Genomic DNA, 24282 nt, shown 5'->3' with positions numbered 1-24282 from the left:
ATCCACCAACAAAACTTTCCTACTGTATTTCTAACTGTAGTATCTCAAATGAAGGCTTCTATTGCTTTTAGCACCGACATTATTTTTCTTTTAAAAATGCTGTATCTGTGGGGCAGCCTGTTTTCCAGTCTTCAGAAAATAGGTAACTCTCCATCTTCTTAGTCAGTTTGCCCACATTTAATCCTTCTACCATCTCCTTTCCTCTGCTAGTGGCAGGCATCATAGCATAATTTATTCTGCTGAGAGATCACACAATATGCTGGGCAATCACTTTGTAGCTGTGCCACTCACAGGCTTTGTGCCTCTACTGTGACATAATCTACCTTCACAGTAAGAGGCCTGTAGGTGCACTGAGTGCCTCAGACCCTATGGCTCCACATTAAATTGAAGCTGTACTGTGCACTTGCATTACTTTAAAGTCCACGTTTCCTACAGGAAACAGCAGTAAGAACTTAAATTTTCCCATGTGCTCCATGTGGAAAACCATCTTTGTTCAAAAAGGGCCAGTTTTCACCCAAAAATTATTTGCTCAAAACATTGGTAACTTTTTTTACACTCATAACAAGAGATGTCAAATTAATTACTTAGGTAGCACAAGGTGATATGAGTAATGAGGTGAAAATAAATGAGGGGAAAGTTAGGTTGAATATCAGAAAAAAGCCTTCATGACAGAGAGTTATTAGGCTCACAGGGAAGTGAAGCAAAACGAGGCCTTGAAAAGTTGACTGGACAGACACTAGACAATGTACTGGAGGGAATGATTCTGCCCTGCGCAGTAGGGATGGACTAGAGGGCCTAATAAATCTTTACCATCTTTAATTTCTATGATAAAGCCCTAGAGTTAATATCTTTTAGAACTGTTTGTTATTAATAACTTAATAGACATTAAAGCCTGACCTCTAGTGGTCATGAATTATATCTACAATGCATGTTTTAATGACTGACTAATTTAGTATTCCTGTTTTCTCCATCTTTCTGTTCACACACCCTTTTTTCTACTGTTAGTGCATACAGATCTGTTATAATTTTTAAAGCACTATATGAGCAGATGATCAACCTCTTCATGCATGCTAACACACGCACACGCACACACACACACACACGAAGAAGCAGGCAAACTTCAACTGGTTTCCAGTTTTCCCTCCAATCTAAAACTCAGCTCAGGTTTTCAAAGAAGGCTACTAATCCTTTTGATGAATTTAGGCATAATGTTACGGCAGTGTGGTCCCACCTTTTTGAGAAGGTTTCATTCCTGATGAATTCTAATAGGGTTCTATACAATTTCTTCGGAATAAACCTATAGAATGTCATCACGATTAATGACCTCTCTATAGAATCTGTAAACTCACCGATAAAATTTAACAGCAGATTATAACCTCACTACAGAATTCTGTATTTTGGGCCAAAATCTCTATAAGAATTTGAAAACTTAGGTCAACAAAGTGTTTAGTGATTTTGGATGCCCAACTTGGGAGATATTAAAGGGATCTGACTTTTAGAAGGGCTGAGCAAACACTCTCTGAAAATCAGGTTAAGGTGCCACAACTTGTACCCCCCAAAAATTCAACATTGCTGGCCAGTTTTGAAAATTTAGGCTACTATTCAGGATTAAAAATTATAAGACAAGGGTCAATTCCTGGATTCAATTGATCACCTGAAGGGGTAAGACTACCCTAACTACACACATAGTAGGCAACTTAAGTGAAAATGTCCTTTGGAGGAAAAACTGGACCTCACGTATAGTCCCAGACAGAAGCAATGCAAACACTGCTGACTCTCACTTGGTTTCACTGAAGACATCAGCCCAAAGCAAAGCCCAATGGATGCAAACCCATACAAAAAGAAGCCAGGATAAAATTTGCACAAACCTGTAATTAAACAACCAAAGTTTCATCCAGTTTGAGCAATGAGCCTCTGAACTGGACATTGTGATCATACTGTTATTAGTGGAATGTGGTTTCTAGATTGATGTGGTTGTTTATGCATCATCAGTAAAAATTACACAGAAAAAAAAGTGTTGCATGAGTACAGTGTACAGAGAGGTTCCTTAAGCATATGTTACAGCCAGTGTGCACCAGGTCACTTTATTACCTTCCTGACATCTTTATCTGATGAGATAAAGTAACTGAGATTTCCCAGACAGCATCTGTATTAATCAAGTCTAAACTACTAGGACATATTGAGCCAAAAAACTTTCACAAAAACCTTCTGGGATCGCTTCTGCTGCTTCTTTCTTTCTTTCTTTCTTTCTTTCTTTCTTTCTTTCTTTCTTTCTTTCTTTCTTTCTTTCTTTCTTTCTTTCTTTCTTTCACAATAGCCTGTTCTCTCACACCCCACACCCCACATCATCACCAAGGGACGTTTAGGGAACTTTAAGCCTCCCCTGGTTTTTACAATCCTGACCTCTCTTGGTTGCCTTGTGTCCGATGGTTCCTTCAATGTTCCCTCCCCTTTCCTACTTTCCTTGGCAGTCTCACAAATTTCCATCCTTGGCCTCTTTCTTTTTTCCCTGCATACCCTCTGAGAGTGATACCATCCTTTCATACAGCTTTAGCTAGTATCTCTGAACTGAGGCCCCATAAATCTTGCTCCCCATTTCTGGGATGTCTCACTCTATCGATTCCCATATCTCAGTCTGGGTGTCGCACCATCAACTTAAACCTAACCTGGCCAAAACTGAACTCCTGGCCTTTCTTTGAAACCCTCCTCTCATTTCCCCTCATTCTCTGTCACTGTTAAATGCATCATGATACCAGGGGTAGTCTTGATCTCCTTCCTTTTCCATGCCTCTTGCATCCAAATCCTATCACTTCTTCCTCAAAGACCTGACCTTTTCTTTTTGTCCAGACCATTACAATTCTCACCCAGGCCCTTATACTCTCCCATCTTGATGGTTACAAGCTTTTCTCTGTATCTACTGACCCCCCACAGTGCCCTCCTCTAATCCATATAAAATTAGGCCACTAAAATCAAATTTTATGCCAATCTGATTATATCAACTCCTCTTTGAACCCCCTACTATTTCCCCTTTTCCAGCACATCAGGTGCAAGTTTCTTATCCTTGCCTTCATGACCCTACTTCTACTACTTACCCAACTTTGTCTCTTATCACCTCAGTAGGACAGCAGCAGGCCTGGTTTCTGACACAAGCAGATTTGTGTAAACACAATTACTTAGGATGACATGGGCAACAGTACTAGAGACCACCATAAACCGCACTGTTGGCTGCTCTTACTGTACAGAAACACATAACGATATAGATCTGCCTAGGTATCATATTTCTAAAGCATCTTGTCACCTGGTATCTGGGCAAAAACTAACTAATATCAATGTTTTAATGTATCAAATCATGTTTAAAAAATACATCACATTTCTCTAGAGCTTTTCATTCGAGGATCTCTAAACACTTTAAAAAGTTAAAGATTATCAGCATTGTACACACAGGGTAGCTGGGGTAGTAAGGGCCAAATTCAGCACTCATTGACTACCCCTCTGCAAATGAGACCAGAATCTGGCCAGGAGAATTGCCCAAGATCAAATAGTGATTCAGGGTAAAATCAGAAATAGAACCTAGATCTTTTGACTTAAAGTGTATGTCTACATTGCTGGGTCTCTAGGACCTGGGCTTGTGGACTTAGTGTTTCCAAACCCATGCTTTAGCATCCACCCTGCATTGTAAACATAGGTTTACAGTTACTGGACCTTGGTCTCACAGCTGTGCTAATGCATCCATACTACACTAATCAGACCTTTGGACTCGGGTCTGTGGCTTGCGCTGTGCCCACACTGCAGAATGACAGGGCTTGGTCCTGAGTCACAGAGGGACATGAGCTCTGACCCAGCCCCCTGGCAAGGTCCTAGGACCCAGGTCCTGAGTGCTTGCTGACCTGACTCAGACTATTTGTTTGTGGACAGAAGAGGGGGTTGGGCTAAAACCTGAGTCAGAGCCTGGGGTTCATGTGCAATACCCCTAGTCTCAGTCTATAAGCACTGGGGGCCTGATTTTTCAAAAGTGCACTGCACCGCTGCTATTGACTTCTTTTGGAGGTGGAGGTACTCACTATTTCTGAAGACCTGGCCCTAGACCATGCCAGCTCCCTAAGGTCTCAATCCAAGTGCTATAAAGTCCATGGGAGTCTTTCCAGGAACTTCAAAGGGAGTTGGATTAGGGCCAGGATGAGAATCTGGACTGGAATGAAATCTGAAGAAGGATACAGGGAGTTTCCCTCTAGCAATATATATATTTTTTAATGTTTTCCTTTAATTATTCTGACAAATGTTGCTTGTAAACTCTCTGACATGGGTCGGTACTTCAAAGTAACATTTACTGTGGTCTCCGATACTGATGTCCATCTCTCAGCCTTACCAACTGAGCTTACACTATTCTCTTTCCGGCAAATCTCAAACTCTGTCAGAAACCAGACCTGCCACTGTCCATTTTTCCTTCTGAATATATAAATGACCTTACCACATCCCATAGGCTGTTCTAACCCGTGTTCCCTGTCAGCGCCTCATATGTTTGAGCTAAAAAATCATATAATTTGAGAAGTTACTTTCATCCAATTTCTTACGTATTTGGAATCTTGAGAACTCTCTTCCTCTCTGCTGTACTCCGCATGTAGTATATGTGCATTCTTTTAACAGAATATCTACCTGAGCAAGGTGATATATATAAACTCAGAACATGAAGGGCCGGATTCTCTTATCACTTACACTGGTTTTACACCAGTGTAACAACATTAGTTTGACTCTCCATGCAGACTAATATAAATCATGAGTACATGGAGTAACATTATGAGGGCAGTGATAGGAGAATTAGGCCAAGAGTACACCTGTGTAAAACACATGTAAATAAGAAGAGAATTGGGCCCAATGTGTAAATGTTTTTTCTATTATTTACCAAAAAATCCCACCCAGAGGCCCAAGTTCTCAGCATAGCTCTATTAAAGTCAACATTAGCCAAGAATCTGGCCTATCGATCCTCATGGAAATCAGGAGTAAAGCTGGTCAGGAATTTTTGTTTGGAAAATACCAATTTGTTGAAACAAGTTTCTCCAGGTGGAACCAAAGAGCCAGAGATGGGAATAGCTCAGTTAGGGCCCTCACTTGGCATGTGGGAGACCTAGCACCTGATTTGGAGCCAGATCTTCATCCTGGGTCTCCCACATTGCTGGTAAGTGCCCCATCCACAGGGCTATTGAGGCAATCTCTCCTATGGGAGCTGTGCCATTGTATAGATAATTAAACATGCGGGGGCGAAGGGGGGAAGGGGAGAGAGCAAAAGTGATACCTACACTGTAGCCCAAGGGCTCGGACACTCATCTATGCTGTGGGGAAACCCAGGTTCCAGTCTTTACAGCCCCATGGGATGTAATCATGTATTCAAAACGAACAGCTCCAACCTGAGAAAAATAGATGGTATAGCCTGATGGGTTAGATTGCCTGGGATGAAAGCAGGGACTTGAAGTGAGTTACTGGCTATTCAAGAAATGGAGTGGGTGTTTCTCTCTTTTTTGTGCAATGGGTTTTTTTTGGTGGGGAAGGGTTGTTCTCACTGCCTCAAATACATTTCCTGCTGTGTCCGTTTCATCCTGATATGGAACAAACAAAACTTTCAGAAACTTTGAAATGCTTTGCAAACTAGGATGATTGTTTTCCAGCCAGTCCTAATCAGCAGTAACTCTACTGAAGTCAATGGGTATACACTAGAAGTTCTTTAAACTCTGAATAGGTATAACTGGGCTTCTATCTACTAACTGGGAATGGGATAGGAGCGAGAGGAGAACAATAAAATGATTTTTTTCTTTTTAACTGTTATTTCTATAGTGGCAGTGCCCCTTTAAATTGCACAAAGGTTCTACCGATTGGTAATGCTCAAGCCACTTTCTTGGGACTAAGAAAAGGAGTACTTGTGGCACCTTAGAGACTAACAAATTTATTTGAGCATAAGCTTTCGTGAACTACAGCTCACTTCATCGGATGCATGGGACTGTTTTGTTTTTTACCTCATTCCTTGTCAGTTACAAGAAGAGGTGATGTGATGGTTGTTAAAGGTCTCTAAGTGCTTTTTTGTAGCTTTTGCTCTCCTGGCTCACACTAATGCAAGAAAGCTGAGCAATTTCCTGTTCAGTATGTTCATTTTAATAGCTTTGTATTTTAAATTAGTGACACATGGCAAGTGGCTCAATTTGATGGAATACCAAAAGGGTACAGAAGACATAACCGTGCTTCAGCTTGATGCACTGAAGTGGCAACACATAGGGGTAGAAGTAAGTCACCTTTGGGCAACCATAGTTTAAGAAGACAATTGTTTATTTGGGATAAAACTGAACCTACTACACAGCCACCTTTGCTTCATCCCTGAATACCACCAAGAGCAGCTCAGAATGTAGGCCTTAAACTGTAAGCTCCTCGGGGCAAAGACTCAGTCTTCTTTTTCTGTAAAGCAACATGTACTGTACAAACAAAAACAGTAGGATGTTAAAGCGGCAAAGAGTCCTGTAGCACCTTCTAGACTAACATCATATTGGAGCATAAGCTTTCGTGGGTGAATACCCACTTCGTCGGATGCATGTCGTAGGATGTTCTGATCTCAGTCCAGAGTTGTGATTCAAGCCCCTCTCTGATGTGAACATAAATATCATTTGCAATGTACAGGCTGAAAGAAGGTAAGGGGATAAAAAGATGCAGGTGGCCTGTACATATTAAATCACAAGAGATGATGAGGGACTTGCTCATTTAAAGAAATGCATCCATCCTAGTCCTTCCAACACAGTAACAAACCACAAGAGGGCAGCATCACTTAAGACTTCACATTTCAAAAGGAAACCGCCACATGTACTCCTGTTCTTTTTGCGAATACTTTCAAAAGAGGAGCGGGGGGAAGCAGGGGACTTAAATTCGTACCTCTGCTAGATACTAAAAACCATGGACTGAACAGAGACACTGGATTTATGGCTTAGTACAACAATCTGTAACCCACTAAGCCTCTTGTTTTGGCCTATGACTGCAGAGCCACTCTACATTGAATGGTCCCTTACAATATGTGCTCACTACTTATTATGCTAAACAATCTGTTCAACCTTGCATTTTGCTATGACGCTGGGAGTTCCTTTCCCAGACCTGAAGAAGAGCTCTGTGTGGCTCAAAAACTTGTTTCTCTCTCCAACAGAAGTTAGTCCAGTAAAAGATAGTACCTCATTCTGCTTGTCCTTACTTCCTCGTCCAGGTTTTCCTTGCTTCACAACAGCCCATCTAGAGTTAATTAACAGGGGAAATGGTATGGAAAGTAATCAAAATTAATATTCAACCATTATAATTTCAAACTTCTTTACAAAGACAGGCAAGTATCATTTCCCCCATTTTCTAGATAGGGAAACTGAGGCACAGTTTAGTGAACTGACTCACCTCAAATCATACAATGAGTTTCTGGCAACTCTCAGTCAAGTGCCCCACACAAGATCACAGTTAAACCATTGACAGCCCAGAACTCTGAATGCATGCTGCTCATTAGGTACTCTGATACAGAAGGAACCATTGCAGCTTTTATCACTCTTTGGGAGGACTAGGAGAAAGTACCTGACAATGACATGCATTCTACGGAGCAGTGACCATTTTTTATTATGCGTGCACAGTGGCTAGTGCAATGGGGCCCTGATGCTTGATTGATGGCCCCTAGACACTGCCACAATACAAATAATGCCAACATTCCCACTAACTCCGAGGCTGGACCCAAAGGCTGATCTGGATCTCTAAAGGTCCTAGCTTCCCGACCTGTATCTGTATTGGCTTTCTGAAGCACCTTTGCAGAATCACTGCAGAGATCTTCAAGATAAAGGTTCTTCAATGGTCCCTTATTTGCTAATTGAAAGCCATGGCATTTCTGTATTTGTTTTGTGACAACCAGTTTTAAAAATCCAAAACAATGTTTATGTAAATGAGCATAATCCCCATCCAGTATATGCATGGAGGCTCTTGTGCAAAGCCACCTTTAGGGGTGAGTTGAGGTTTGTCTTTATTCTGCTACCTAAGCAATTAATTAACTTAAACAAATCCATGCGCACGGACTGTACTTACTGACTGCACTCACTGACAGTTTAGCATGTTCCTCAGCTATATTTCCTCCCAGGCTATTTATCCCCAGGAGTTCTCATCCCTCCCTCTAGCAGATGTTCTTGCTTTAATCTCATCTTGACACTCAACCTTTTATTTTCCTTCTTTTAAGCTAATGAGCGCTGGTCTGGCTGCCAGCATAAGTCACCAGAGTTCCAAAGCTTGACATGCATCCTGTCAAAGCTGGTCTCAATTGCATAACACTAGTTTTTTCACAGAATCAAATCTAAAAACCTGCCTCATATAAAGAAAGTGCAAACTTCATTTCTCTTTTGGCACCATCAGGTATAGTTCAGAAACAAATGATATGAGATCAGAGCAGGGCCCAATTTCCCAGCTTGTTTCCCACATTTTCATTTGGCACACTTGCTGGTTGTATTATTGACCTCCCTATCATTAACAAGGCAGACTCCATTTTTCTCTATTTGCTGCGATATGTAGCTGTGTACATCAGAGGAGAAGTTATTGGTTGTTGTTTTAGTTTGGGGTTATTGGTTTTTTTACTGCTCCAGACTGAGCCTCAGGAGATCTGGGTTCAAGGCCTACTTCTGCCCCAGACTTTTTGTGTGACCTTGAGCAATTCAATTATCCGGTGCCTCCGGTTTCCATCTGTAAAATGAGATTATTTCTGCCACTATTTGTCTTCCTTGTCTACTAAGAGTGTAAACGCTTTCCTGCAAGGCTGTCTCTTACTATTGTATGTACATCACCCTGTGTGCAATGGAGCTGTCATAAATATAAAGGGAAGGATAAACACCTTTAAATCCCTCCTGGCCAAAGGAAAAATCCTTTCACCTGTAAAGGGTTAAGAAGCTAAGATAACCTCGCTGGCACCTGATCAAAATGACCAATGAGGAGACAAGATACTTTCAAAGCTGGGGGCCAGGGAGAAACAAAGGTTCTCTCTGTCTGGGTGATGCTTTTGCCGGGACCAGAGCAGGAATGCAGGTCAGAACTCCTGTAAAGAGTTAGTAAGCAATCTAGTTAGATTTTGTTTTGTTTAAATAGCTGATCAAATAAGCTGTGCTGAATGGAATGGATATTCCTGTTTTTGTGTCTTTTTGTAACTTAAGGTTTTGCCTAGAGGGATTCTCTATGTTTTGAATCTGATTACCCTGTAAGGTATTTACCATCCTGATTTTACAGAGGTGATTCTTTTACTTTTTCTTTAATTAAAATTCTTCTTTTAAGATCCTGATTGCTTTTTCATTGTTCTTAAGATCCAAGGGTTTGGGTCTGTGTTCACCTATGCAAATTGGTGAGGATTTTTATCAAGCCTTCCCCAGGAAAGGGGCTGTTTGGGGGGATTTTTTTTGTGGGGGGAGATGTTTCCAAGTGGACATTTCCCCTGTTATTATTGTTAGACACTTTGGTGGTGGCAGCGTTTAACCTAAGCTGGTAAGAATAAGCTTAGGGGGTCTTTCATGCAGGTCCCCACATCTGTACCCTAGAGTTCAGAATTGGGAAGGAACCTTGACAGGGGCCTTGGTCTTACTTGGGGTATATATGTGCTACGGAAGTAAAGTTCAAAGTTCAAACTTACTGCTATGGACTTTCCCTGCAGGCAAATTTCAGAGTCGTGTGGGAGTATTTGCAAAACACAAATTTTATATTCAGACACACATACAGCACCAGCTGAGGGTTGATGGGTTGACTTACTGGGATCTGCGGTTTGCTGTATTCCAATTTCTACAGTTAGCGATCTATCTACCTGAATGTCTTATCCTGCTGTCCATCACCACAGTATCTGAATGTCTTCCACATAAAATCACTAGAAACAGCAAAGGCCCTAGTGCACTCTGTGGTATTTCTACCTTTTTGGAGTCACAGCTCTGCTTGGGATAGGCCTTTATTTTGTTTTTTGGGTGGTGAGGGTTTAGAGGCAGAAGGGAATGTGAATGTCATTGTTATGGTGGGAAGGTTTTTTCAAAGCAGAACATATTGCAGCATTTCCAGAAGCCGGTCAGACACTGGCTGAACCTGCTCTCTTCTGAAGTTTGTCCCATGTATATCCACTGTACCTTCAGAATGACAACTAAAGAAGCCAGTAGCATCAGACAGTCAATTTTACTTTTGGAGAAACACATGGTAATGTTTATTGGACTGTGTGAGCTGGAGCATGATGTTTTATTTTATGCTTTTTAAGGGAATGACGGTGAAAAAGGAGATCAAGGGGAGGTTGGAAAACATGGAAAAGTAGGCCCCAAAGGACCAAGAGGTACGTGTGGTAGTTTTGAGAGCATTAATATAAGGATATTAATACAAATAAAACAGAATAATATGCCAATTGCTACTAATGATAATGCTTAATACCTTGGACTGATGCTGTACCAAGAGATCTCAGAATATTTTCTAAACATGAATTGATTAAGGCTAACAACATACCACAACTCATGATTGACTGAAAACAGTTGTGTGACAGGCCAATAAGTTTCTATTGCTGACTTCCTTCTATTGCTGCAGTTCATCGTGACTGAGGCATGTGGAAGATTGTTAGCTGATCAGATCACATATGCACATCTTGGCCTCATGGCTAGTTCATCAGAAGTAACCTGGGCCCTAATTTAATCTCCTCTTCAGAATGTGAACGAGAGGAAAAACTGCAACATGTCTGAAATGTATGGCTATGATGGAGGGATTTCCATTTAGCTCTGATTAGGAACATTCAAAGCCACATGTAACAATACATAACCTGACTTCATATTTCAACATACATCAAGGTTTTATTGTCCCTTGAGTCAAATACCGCTTTAGGTGAAACCTAGGCTAAGAGTTACCTCTAGGTCAATAAATCTTGACATTTATCTCAACAGAAGCCAATATCTGTGGAATTTTCAAATTTACAAATGAGCTCTGATGCATAGAGGCCCATATCTCAACAGTATTTAGGCTGCTCCCATCCATTGAAATCAATGGAAGGTAGGAGCCTAAATATCTGTAAGGATCTGGGCCAGAGAGACTAAGTGAATTACCTACAGTCAAACAGCAAGTCGCTGTCTCAACTGGCACTAGAGCCAAGGACTCTCAGCACTCTGCTCTATTAGACACACACCCTCCTTGGATAATGAACAGTACAAAAGCATTTGGAGGCAGAGAAAAGTGCTGCTAATTACAGAGTTAGAGTAAAGCTTATTTGGGTGTCCCATCTCATAGTTTAACCAGCTGTTTTTGCAATACTGATGCATATACATGTTCATTCTCCCATTTGGCAATGGGCTAAGTATTTCAGGGTGCTAATCCATAGCATTATTTTACATTTTATAGCTAGAATATTTTTAAAAATTCTATTTACTAGCTGTTATAATTAATACATCCTCTAATTCTGTATATACATGGGCTACATAGGACCATGCGTGACATTGCTTCAAATCATAAAATAGTGACTGGAGCAGAGCAGAAGGAAAAGGATCAGTGTGTTTATTAAATGTTTTTGTGGCATTAAAGTCATATGTGCAGATGCAGAGCCCAGAAAACTAGGAGCTCATAATTTAGCCAGCCAATTTGCAACATAAAACAATGGCAAGTATAAAGGTGCGTATTACCATCGGAAAAATCCTGTAGTGACATGCAGCAAAAACACTGGGCCACATTTGGCAATCCTGACTTTTACCACAAATAAGGACTTCAGAATTTGGTCGGTAAAAGAAGTCAAAAAAATTCTTGACAGGGGTTCTCAAACTTCATTGCACTGTGATCCCCTTCTGACAAAAATTACTACATGACCCTAGGAGTGGGGACCGAAGCCTGAGCCCACCTGAGGCCCATCACCCCAGACAGGGGGGCCAAAGCTGAAGCCCGAGGACTTCAGCCCCAGGCAGGGAGTCAGTAGCCTGAGCCTTGCTGCCCAGGGCTGAAGCCCTTGGGCTTTGGCCCCAGGCACTGGGACTCAAGCTTCAGCTTTGGTCCTAGGCCCAAGCTAGTCTAATGCCATCCCTGGTGACCCCATTAAAACAGCGTCATGACACACTTTGGGGTCCCAACCCATAGTCTGAGAATCACTGAGCTATTGGCTATGGATTAGCTCTGTAGCATAATTAATATATGAATAACTAAAATGGGTTTTAATCTGTATTTTCAATATAAAAGATGATGCCTCTGGGTATGTCAGTTGAGAGTTTTAATATAACAGTACTGAAATGTCATGCTGTTTAGTCCATAGTACAGGAGGTCAGAACCGTCCATTAGTAGTCGTCCTAATACCTCCAGACACAGGCCTTGCAGTGCTGAGCAGACAAATCCCTAAATACATTTAAAATTCTGGGCCAGGGAGAGTGAGCAGGAGGGGGAAAGATAGGAGATCCTCTGCATAAAATCAACGGGAATCTTGTTTAAATCTTTTTTTCCAGCATGAAAGTTACATTTCTGATGCCTGCTAAGAACCTGTCAATTACAGAGACTGGCAAGAAGGATAGAGAGCCCAATTTTTGGCCAACAAATTGCGGGACCTCCAAAGCTAACAGCATGAGCTGCTATGGAGCTAAAAAGCCAAAGCTCTTTAAGTGGGGATGTCACAGACTTATATCCCCTGTGGATCGGCCCAGAAGAGGCCCGGTAACACACATTGCTTGATTGCACTTGCACACCTTCAAAAAGTAACAAATCATCTGAAGAGTTAAACAGTGTCCTCTGAATGGGTCGAACCATTCACCTTCTTTTCATTGCTTTCCTTTTCAGGAAACAAAGGAGCAATGGGGGATAGTGGGGATCAGGGAATGATTGGGAAAATTGGCCCAATTGGTGGAAAAGGTAATTTGTTTCATGTTACTTTTTTTTTTTTTTTGCGAAGGTACATATTCAATTATGACATGATTTGTATGTTTTAAGAATTACAGCTATTAGGTAAAAATAACTCAGCTTCAAATAACGTCTGGTTTATGTGCCCCAAATATATTTACATAAGCAAATTGGGGATCATGATACAGTCTGGTGTGTGTATGTTCTAGCTAAGCTAAGAAAGCTGGTCTCTTTTAGATTACAAAATAAAAAGCATAGGCTGAAATCCTGGCTTCAATATGGCAAAACTCCCATCGACTGCAATGAGGCCAGGATTTTACCTTCTTGCTTTCAAAGCCGAGGATCATGAGTCAATATTCTGCTGCTTATTATTCATGCCTAATGTCTGGACCTAGCTAACCACATTGGTGTGCAATGGGCAAGCTCCTTGCAGGAGACCTAGATTTGGCAGTGATTTTAGGACTCATGTTCTGACACCAATTACTTAGTCTGAAAGCCTGTCCCTTGTATATCAAGGTAGAATATAACTACACCTGTCTGACCTGTCAGAAGAGGCCCTCAGTTTTCCTAGTTGCTTCAGTAGAAACCTAGTTGGGGAAGACTGTTATTTCTGTCACACACATCTACAAACTATACACAAACAATTATAAGTTACTGAACAAATACATCAATAAACATACATGCGCCCTCTTTATTCATATTGTTTGGTTTAATTTCCACTTAAGCAGGACGAAAAGGAATGACACTTTTATTACAGCGGAATGGAAATTTCATACAGCTACATGACTGTCTGATGTGCTGTGTGGTTTAATTTTTACTATGGCTTGTAACAACCAAACAAAGTGCAACACCTGTGTACTCAGCTTTATATTAGTGTGTGATTCTTGGGCACTAGCACTGTTTGTGTTTGTTTTTAAGACAAAAGAACACCGAAACATTTGTTTAAATAATCTGAAAGAACTATATGGACTTTGCAAGCAAATAAGAAAAAAAGCCAAGTCTAACTTTTGGCTTTGCATTACTGAGTCTCAACCTACAGCCTTTTTGAACATCAATTCCTATTGGCTTCAATGGGAGACATGGCTGAATAAAGATAGCTGCGCAAAGGGAATGGAGAACTGCTTTAGACCTCTGCTGGGGATTCTACTGACACAGGGGGAATACCCAGTTGGTGTAAAGCTAGTGTATGCTCCCAAGAGTAGGAGCAGGCAGGAGACAGGTAGCGGAAGGAGTAGTCCCTAGCTGACTGATGTAGACCACGTAATTGAGAACAGTTGGCCCTGAGGCTCCTAGACAAAATTAAGGAAGCAGAAAAGTGGCTTAGATCTCCCCCGTCCCATTGACTTCAGTGGAATTACTCCAGATTTATATAGCATTTGCAGAATTTGAGCCCGGGGCAGATTTTCAAAGATATTTTTGAATATTTTTCAAATAAAGTAAACATCCTTAAACAAAGTAAATATTTAAGGATGCAAGTAGGCACCTAGTGGATTTTCAAAAGCACCTAAACATGTAAGGTGCCTAACTCCCAGGGATTTCAATAACTTGCTAAGATGCTTTTGAAAATCTCACTAAGTGCCTACTTGCATCCTTCAATATCTACATATCTTTGAAAATCTGACCCCAACTTTTTAACTCAGTCCAGCTCTTTGTCTAGCATAGTGACTGTTACTTTTACATTGCCTCTGATGGTCGAGAAAGAATTATACCATCTGTTTGGAAGAAAATGAGGAAACAAACAATAAAAAATGTTTCTGTTTCCAGAAGCAAAGGCCATTCAAGCCAGATGGAACAAATTGCTGCTGGTATTAGGGTTCAGTTTATTGCTTTAGGTGTTCCAAGTGTTTTCTGTCACAAAACTGAGGTTATACCCAGACCAAGAGATGAATGTATTTTATCATGCTAACTTACTATATATCTATGATGGGGGCAGACAGTGGGAAAGAATTTTTGGCAACCCAGGTTAAAAATAGAAAAGGTCATTCTGAAAATGGGGGAACTGGCTCTGATGCCAAAGTATCCCATTCTTTATTATCAACATTTGTAAAGAATTTGTCCACAGCAAGCGATTCTTTAATACGGCTCCTTATGACATTACAAACAATAGCGAAGATCTTCAAAACAGTGACTGGTGTTTTTGAGTGTCTCCATTTTTTAGTGACTAATCTGAAACACTTTAAAGGGGCCTGATTTTAATGAACATCCACCCTCTGCAAATTAAGCCCCTTTAAGGTACATCAAATAAGGCACCCGAGAATTGTGGTACCCCAAATCACTAGTCATTTTTTGAAAATATTGGCCAATGTGTATTATTGATTTTCATGAGATAAGAAGTCAGTAGTGTTATTATGTATTTACACTGATGTAATTTTGGGCTTCTACATGGCATATTACTGTGAGAATCTACAGAACACTGGAAGTCCTTGAGTGTGGCTTAGTGTACTAGGCTTTCAAGTAGTGATAATCAGTCATACTCAGGACTTCCACAGCTGTGGCCACACAGGGATGTTGATGTACAGCAAGCTGGTGCACTGCCAATTTGCACCTGGCTTGCCTAAGAGCACTAACTGCCCATAGAATTTAGCTTTTACTAGTGTGACAAAGTTCCTGTGCTACCTTGATGGGTCTTGCACTTATTGGCGGATTTGCTCACCTTGGAGCTTCACAGCAGTCCTTAGCTTGGCTGTTTTTCTGAATTCACAGTCCTGGTCGACTCCTCCTGTGTCTGACCAGGAGTTGGGAGGATTTGGGGGGAACTCGGGCCCGCCCTCTACTCCGGGTTCCAGCCCAGGGCCCTGTGGAATGCAGCTGTCTAGAGTACCTCCTGGAACAGCTGTGCAAAGCTACAACTCCCTAGGCTACTTCCCCATGGCCCCCTCCCAACTCCTTCTTTATCCTCACCATAGGACCTATCCTCACCATAGGACCTGGTGTCTGATAATGCTTGTACACCTCAGTCCTCCAACAGTCCGCATTCTCACTCAGCTCCTAGTGCCTCTTGCTCCCAACTCCTCACACGCACACCACAAACTGAAGTGAGCTCCTTTTTATAACCTAGGTGCCCTGATTAGCCTGCCTTAATTGATTCTAGTAGCTTCTTGATTGGCTGCAGGTGTTCTAATCATCCTGTCTTAATTGTCTCCAGAAGGTTCCTGATTATTCTGGAACCTTCCCTGTTACCTTACCCAGGGAAAAGGGACCTACTTAGCCTGGGGCTAATATATCTGCCTTCTATTACTCTCCTATAGCCATCTGGCCCGACCCTGTCACACTAGATATATTAATATTCTTCAGTATATGAACAGAAAACCAAAACTCATTCATGGTTTAACGCTATAGAGTATTAGGTGCTTTAATGAAATTTTCCAGAATTTCCATCTCTCTGAACAAAAGGGAGTCAGTTATATTTAATTAAAATGTGTGTAAGCTCCTGATGTCTTCCAAAAAAATACAACTATATGAAGGAAAAGAAATAATGTAAAAATACATGGTGTGAAACTACAAGATAGAATTAATATTAAGCAGCGTTTGAGCTCTGAAGTAAAGGTGCTATTTAATCTACCAGAGAGCGCTGAAATGAATTTTAAATAAAGTCAGGCAGTTTTCTCATTCAAATCATTATTAGTGACTTTGAAATAAAGATGCTCACTCATCTTTTTGTATTAGTACATCTACTTAGATATGGATCATTTGAATGATTTTCAAAATATGAGAAACACAATCAAAATAAAAAATATCAGATTTCTATGGATTTATTCTGAAATGAGGTCCCCTACCTACCTCAGCTAGAGAGCCGTTTGCCAGCTGCATGCATTGCTTAATGCATCCATGGAAATTCACTGGGTTTTGTCAAGCCAGACTTATCCTGTATCTTAATTTTACATGTTGGTAATTCAGTGCAATATGGTCTCAGTTTTGCAAGATGCTGAGAGAATTCCCACTGACTTGCTGAGGGCTTTCAGCATCTCATGAACCAGCAATATAAAGGGCATTGTGCAGCTCCCCCTTAAATTGAGTGGGTACCAGGCACCAGCCACCCACAAGAAGCCTGAGCTATCAGTCAGCTAGTAAAGTGTTCTTCTTTTCATTCACCAGAATTAATCATAGATTGTTTGATTTGGCACATCTGCTAGCACAACACATCAGTGTCCTTCTGCCAAATGCACACAGCTAATACATTACTAAATAAATTTCCAACGTGTTTTTCAAACATGCTCTCCTGAGACATGAACATTTTTTTTTCTTCATTCAGGTGACAAAGGAGTCAAAGGTTTATCTGGGGTGTCTGGAGGGAAGGGAAAAGCAGGTACTGTATGTTGGTTACCACTACATTTCCTGCACTGTGTCTTTCTAATAAGGATGGTTGAACCTGCTGGGGTCCTGGGGTTTCCTGACATTTTGTAAGTTTGGGGGTTTCACAGAAAAATTGAGATCCATGAAATGTTTTTCATCCTTAATTGAAACCCTGTTTCTTGATCGAGATTTTTTTAAAAACAAAATATGGATTTCTAACTAAATGGCAGCTTAGGCTGTGCAAACCATAAAGATTCTTGTGAGACATTAACTGCATCCCTCTTCTTTCCGGGAGTAGCAGAAGAATGAAATAAAATACACAGCACCCCAGAGGTCATATATTATCAGGCCCAAACACAACCCAAACTGTGATGGTTGTTAATTATTTCAACTGTACCATAAGTGCACAAGACAGTTTATTGACATAATCCCCCCCTCCAAAAAATTTCCAGTTTAAGGGCTCCATGCTCTTTTCTATGTCCCTGGTAGAGAAGAGTCTATGCTTGAAAAGGGGGAGTGTTCCATGTCTGTGGCATGTTCATCCCTTTCTCTGACCTAATAGAAGTTCCCCACCCCAACTCTCTGGAGCAAGAGTAGGGGGGGCTAGGAAGCCAGCTGGTCTCCCTTGGATATACCCAACCCACAAGGGCATTAATAGATTAAGTGGAATTAATAGATCCCAAGACTGTGTTAACTTGCCCTGCTTTGACTTCTCTGCCATAGGGAGATAAAGTTATAGGGCCAGCTGTGATAGGTGGAGTCCTGGCCGGTTGATAACAGAATAGTTATGAGGGGCAGAGGATATGGCGATTAAGGGGGTGAAACCTCCCACATCTGGGATGGGCCTCCCCTACCCCAGGAAAGAATTGTTCTTTTTCAAGATCAGAGATATTTAAGTGGGTGAGAAAAATCTAAACCAAAACATCAATGAAATGTTACAGTCCCATGTTAAGGAGGCACAGTCCAGCTCCCAGTTAGGTCAATCAGAGTGTTATCATCCATGGGTGCAGCACTGGGGATAAAGAGACGCTAGCTTGTCACAAGTCAGCAGTAAGTCTTTTAGAAGGTCTGAGAGCAGATTGGTAGGTCAGGCAGTACCATGTATCCCCGCCCACCCTTCCCAGCTGGTGAATCAGGTGTTTTCTGTGTTGTATCAGGCACGGTCTGTGACTGTGGGAGATACCGCAAAGTTGTTGGACAACTGGATATTAATGTTGCTCGACTCAAGACATCCATGAAATTTGTCAAAAATGGTAAGCTTCATCATCATTTATTTTATAGTTCCCACCTTTTAATTAATTATTATTGTTATATTAAGATATCGCCTAAAGGCCAGGGCCCCCTTGTGCTAGCCACTGTGGAAATGTATATAAAGAGACAGTCCCTGCCTCAAAGAGCTTCCTATCTAAGTGTAAGATTAGTATAAGACAACAGGTGGAGACAAACAAAGAGGTAAAGGGTGCCCCAGGGACCAAGCAGATGATAGGTACTACATGAGTGGCAGTGGGCACAGAACACCCACTGCCCAACCATTGTCGAGTTTGTAGTAGGCATCACAGCAGAGAAGAGCTAAGGTGGGATTTGAAGGAGGACAATGGGGTGACTTTGTAGATATTTATTAGGAACTGCGCCCAAGCTTGTGGGGTGGCCAGGGAGAAAGCACAAAGTTGCTTGTTGGAAAATGTTACAAATATAATTAAAGGCCTTCAGCTCCAATTCTCCACTGCCTGCCACCTGGGCTAGTTACTTCCACATGAGCAGCAATCAGGATGATAGCACTTGATAGCCACTTTGACTACCCTGACTATTCAAGGAACAAGTGTGTGCCAATCTGCTCCATGGCGTGCAAGGGAAAAGGAGGACATGAGAAACCGCCTGCCCCTTCTACCCTTGCACAGTAGCTGGGTGCAACTGGAGTCCCAGTGCTCACTCTTTCCTAGTGCACCTGGGGTGCCAGACACCCAAAAGGGGGTACTCATGGATAACGAGGAAGCATGCTTGTGGTCAGAGTTGCCCAAGCATGCAGTTGGGGAATGTGCTGTACTCCCTGAAGAGACAGAGGAGCGGCTACTCTGCCCCAGCACACCTGAGAGCTCTGGGTAGGATTACACACTATGCACAGTGCAGGGTAGTGCTTGTATGGCATGACTGAACCCTAAGAGGCCTGGTTATTAGAGATGCTGAGCACCCACAGCACCCTTTGTAGTCCATGGATATTGTGGAGACACAGCAGCTATGAAAATTGGGCCAAATTCAAAGGCCTAGCTTTAGTCACCCAGAACTTTGGCCTCCACTTACACTGAGAGGGCCCTAATTCTATTAGCATTCTTGCTTTTGCATTCTGGACACTATGCTGGCATCTATATTAAGTCACAAGTGAAGTGAATGTGATGATCTCATCTAATTGCCCAGGCTTGTTTGTCCATCTGGCAGGACATGATCTGAGAACCACTGCTGCAGAGAGGCCCAGAACTGAAATGCCAAGGGAGATGCCGGGCATTCAGGACTGAGGAGCACTATGCCTTGCCCTCACTTGTATAAGAAGCATGCCATCCTCATTAATATCATTCCCTGTTCAAGCCTTCATCATTGTCACCAGAAACTCAGTTGTGGGAAACCCATTTCCCCACTTTATGGGCTATTTCCACTGTTGTTCTGTTTAAGGAGAGGTTCGTGTACATTTTGAGAGACCGTTAATAGGATGTTTGTTTTTCTTTCTAAAGTAATAGCAGGAATCAGGGAAACAGATGAGAAATTCTATTACATTGTCCAAGAAGAAAAGAGCTACAAGGAGGCCATGACCCACTGCAGGATCAGAGGGGGGATGCTGGCAATGCCGAAGGATGAGGCAACCAATGCACTGATTGCCGACTACATCTCCAAGAGCGGCCTCTTCCGTGTGTTCATTGGGGTGAATGATATGGAGAAGGAAGGGCAGTTCATGTATGCGGATAATACCCCACTGCAGAATTACAGCAACTGGAAGGAAGGGGAGCCGAAGGACGTGTCTGTGCATGAGGACTGTGTGGAAATGCTCAGCACCGGAGAGTGGAATGATTCAGAGTGCCATTTGGCTATCTATTTTGTTTGTGAATTCAAGAAGAGAAAATAAAATGCCAGAGTGCTTGCCAGGCAGCTTCTGGACATGGAATAATTCCTCCTGATTTATCCATTAGAGCTGATGCGCTGGGCAGGGCTAAGAGAGATAGGGCCTGATGCTGCACTCACATACACTGGTGTAAAGCAAGAGTAACTATGTTTAAGTCAATGGAGTTACACTGGTGCATGTGGAGGCAGAATCAGGCCTGCAGAGGGCTTCCTAGCTTCCCAGCTCATGGGGAATCTCAGTGATTTGTGGTTTAAAGTTCTTGGGCTAAATTTAGAACCAGCATGAGTGAGTCTGACTCCATTGATGGAGCGACAGTATGTGAATAATGGGGAAAGTAACTGGTTGAATAGCTTATTGAAATGTTGCACAAACTCCACCGAGGGAGAGAGTGTGGCTTTTAGCCACACCAGCACTGCACTGAGGGTGGTGCACAACCACAATGCTCCACAGGCAGCACCAGGTGGTAGACTGCACCAGGGAGGCACAATATTTTCTGCAGCTCCCTGGTTGTATTAGAGAATAGAGGAGTAGCGTGCAACGTCCCTTTAAGAGCTGCCAAAACCCTCTTCTACTGCCCCTGTGGTGGCTGGACGAATATATTGGCTGATATGGATCATCACTCCACCTGCTCCCCACTTCTCCCTGCCCAGTTGTTCTGAGATAGTGGTTACCAGGCCTGGAACTCCAGGGGGTGCTGGACCACTGCAATGTTCAGCCTTTTTCTTTCTCCAGTGGTTGGCTGGCTGTGGGTTTTGTTGGTTTGGTTTTTGGGTTGGGTTTTTTTAATTCAGCCTTGGGGGCAGGAGGTGAGCACCAAAAATGTTTTCTGGTCAGCTTACTGGCTAGGGCTGCTCCTGCTTGCATGAGCAAGTGGTCAGCAATGAAAGCGAAGGCTTTGCTATCAGATCCCAACTATTTATTTTTCTACTTGGGCATTTACCAAAGAGGCCAGATGTTGATACCTTTGCTGGTGCTTCCTCGCTGAGTACTCCTGGAGAAATCATTGGGACTGCTCCAGGCTATTTCTGTAGGAAATAATCCAAGTTCATTTCGATATCAGACTTGATTTTAACCCAGATATTAAAGGAGTGTAGGATATAACATTTTAAAAAGTGATTTAGGCGCTTAGGAGTCTAAGGCTATGTCTACACTACCACGGTAAGTCGACCTACGCTACGCAACTCCAGCTATGTGAATAACGTAGCTGGAGCTGACGTACCTTAGGTCGAGTTACCACGGGGGGTCGACGGGAGAAACTCTCCAGTCAACTTACCTTACTCTTCTCATCGGGGTAGAGTATGGAGTCGACTGGAGAGCAATCTGCTGTCGATCTGGCATGTCTTCACTAGACCTGCTAAATCGACCGCTGGTGGATCGATCTCGGATTGTCGATCCAGGCTGTAGTGTAGACCTGCCCTTAGGGCATGTCTAGACATAAAACACTACAGTGGCACCACTGCACCACTGTAGCACTTTAGTGAAGACAGCACCTACTCTGCTGAGAGGGCTTCTCCCATTGGCGTAGGTAATCCACCTCCCCAAGGGGTGGTAGCTAGGTGTAGGGGAGAATTCTCCTGTTGACCTAGTGCTGGCCTACACTGGGGATTAGGTCAGTTTAACTGCATCTCTCGGGGGGGATGAGGGGGATTTTTCACACCCTGAGAGACAGTTATACCCAAGTAAATTCCTAATGTAGACCAGGCCTCAGTATCATTGAAAGTCAGTGGGACTTAGGATGTTAGGTCACTTTAGAAAATGGGACTTAGCCATCTAAGTCATTTAGGCCTTGCAACACAGAGCAGAGCAACATCTAAATAGCTTTAGAAATCTGAGCCTTTGACTTACAGCCAAGCCCTGAGCTGGGGGTGGGGCATATGAAGTCGAGGAAAGAAAGAGAAAAAGAAATGGTTTGTTGCAGGGTCAAAGCATCATGTGTGGGAGACCTGACTTGGTTTACAGCAATTCCATTTGAGTTCCTTATTCAAATACATGACCAAATCAAAACAACGGTAAGATATCTGAACAACTGCTCTTTGGCTAGCGATGAGTTAAAGTAATCCAGGAGCATGCTCAGAGCTTGGGGAGAAAAGCACTAAGACAGCCTTCAGTTGCATGGCCAAGGATACAGAAAAGAGAAGTCAGCCAAGAACTAATTTGTGAGTATCTTCTATCCTCAAAGAGTGCAATGTCATTTGCTAGTATTGGCTGATTACACTGAAATCATTGTCAAATACACCTCTTTCCTCCTGTTCCAAGGCAGTAACATTTGTGTAATCTTTTCCTTTATAGAAAAAAAAGAATTAAATGTAAAAATATTCTACCTGTGCATTCATGCAACATTATGGTTAAGATCTGGTTACTAACTTTTTATTAAAGATAACCAAAATTTAGGGCAATACAATTATTTTATTAATGTATTAAAAGAAAGGTTGACAAGACAAAAAGTAGGTGAAAACAATGGAGTTGAGACTCAGAGTAGTTTAGTTACAGCACAGTGGGAACACCTAAAATGTTCATTCTGGTCCTAGAGATGCTCACGATTTCACAGATATTCCCTAATTTTGGGGAATATCTGTGAACCACTAGAACTGGAAATGTCTCTAGAATGGGATTGAACTTTAAGTGCACCTACTGTAGATTTTTACATACACTGTCAATAATGTGTATATATAGTAAAACTTATATCCATGATCTTTTTATTAAAATCATTTTAGCCTGTTTGGCCCATCTTTCCTCAAACAGTTCAGCCATTAATCTCATACAGGCACTAAATCGTTCCATTTCCCTTAATTCTTTTATTCTGTTTGACCACATGTTGACAGTTGGTATTTGATTTTGCAGCTACGGTGATTGAATACATTTCTTGGCTACAGTCAAAAGACTTCTAAACAGGTATCTGTATTTGTTTAATTTCAAATAAGATCTTAAAGGTACACAAGTCAGAAAACACAGCCATTATAACAACCACATGACATGTACTAAGACAACTAAAAACACTATGTTTAGTAATAAAAATAGCACCTATGCTATGAGGGAAGTAGAAAAGTTGCATTTGCTTTGGAAAGCATTGGTCTGGATTTTCTGGCTTTTATGTGCTTACATTTTGCATTTAATTCATATTTAGTGTGATCAAGAATGTTGTGAAAGAAGGAATGAGCAGGATCAAATGAAAGGTATAATGTTTGTTGCTTTCTGTTTGCATGGGAAGTGAGAACAACATCTTGTAAAGGTATTTTTGAACTCTTCCTGTTTAATCACCACATACTGTCTGCCTGACTCTGCAGTCATTCCACCCCACCCCTTTCAGAGTTTCTCCATGCTGATATTTCAACATACTGAGACAATATTTCACTCTAATTTTTATTAGAAGGGTGGGGCTGGTAATATGTATGGTCCTGTCTTACAGACAACAATAGCAACCCAGGAGAATAGTAAAGCTAACTAAAGAGAAACCACAAGGAGGAGTTGGTGGGGTGAGAGGAGCGTGCATATTCTTAGGCTCTGATTCAGCAAAGCACTTGTACAGTGCCCAACTGTAAGTGTGTGTTATAAAGTCCCTTTGAAGTCATGTGTGTAAGTGTTTTGCTGAACAGATGGATTTAAGCATGTGCTTAAAACAATCCAGTGCTATTTATTCTTTTGGTCTTATTATTTCAAGTGTAGTATGATCAAATACTATTTAAAGTAGACAACAATTAAATAAACGTATCCTTTAAGGTTTTGGAAGTCATAGTGCCTGTTGCGACTATTTCCTTTCACTACACAATCGAAACATATTTTATCTTATCTACAATTCACCAGTGAGCTGTCCTTTATTGCCTCACCTATTTCCCAGCTTCATGAAAGCTTTACAACAGTGTTATTACTTTTAGTTACTTACATAGCACCAGAGGACATCACACTAGAGTTACAACACATGCAAGTGCTATGGGGGAATTGTACTTCACCAATCTGCTTACCATCCAGATCGGATAAATATAAACCAAACAACTAAAAGGATAAAGCGTGAGGCGGAGAGCAGACTGAGTCATGGT

The 24282-nt window shown here is 41.8% G+C and overlaps 1 protein-coding gene across 3 annotated transcripts in view; it reads left to right on the top strand.

Annotated features, from left to right (window-relative positions):
- COLEC10 (collectin subfamily member 10) overlaps window positions 1-23978 on the top strand; it is a 34532-nt gene extending 10554 nt beyond the window's left edge. For all 3 annotated transcript variants that reach the window (XM_043507407.1, XM_043507406.1, XM_038391184.2), the window contains 5 exons: window positions 10259-10330; window positions 12787-12858; window positions 17099-17152; window positions 18297-18392; window positions 19863-23978. In XM_043507407.1, coding sequence (XP_043363342.1) covers window positions 10259-10330; window positions 12787-12858; window positions 17099-17152; window positions 18297-18392; window positions 19863-20251 — 683 coding nt within the window. In that variant the 3' untranslated portion in view covers window positions 20252-23978. The remainder of the gene's footprint in view (window positions 1-10258; window positions 10331-12786; window positions 12859-17098; window positions 17153-18296; window positions 18393-19862) is intronic.
- Window positions 23979-24282: the final 304 nt, after the last annotated feature.

Source organism: Dermochelys coriacea, chromosome 2 (genome assembly GCF_009764565.3).
Source record: "Dermochelys coriacea isolate rDerCor1 chromosome 2, rDerCor1.pri.v4, whole genome shotgun sequence".
Classification (NCBI taxonomy): domain Eukaryota; kingdom Metazoa; phylum Chordata; order Testudines; family Dermochelyidae; genus Dermochelys; species Dermochelys coriacea.
This window is presented reverse-complemented; position numbering and strand designations above follow the sequence as displayed.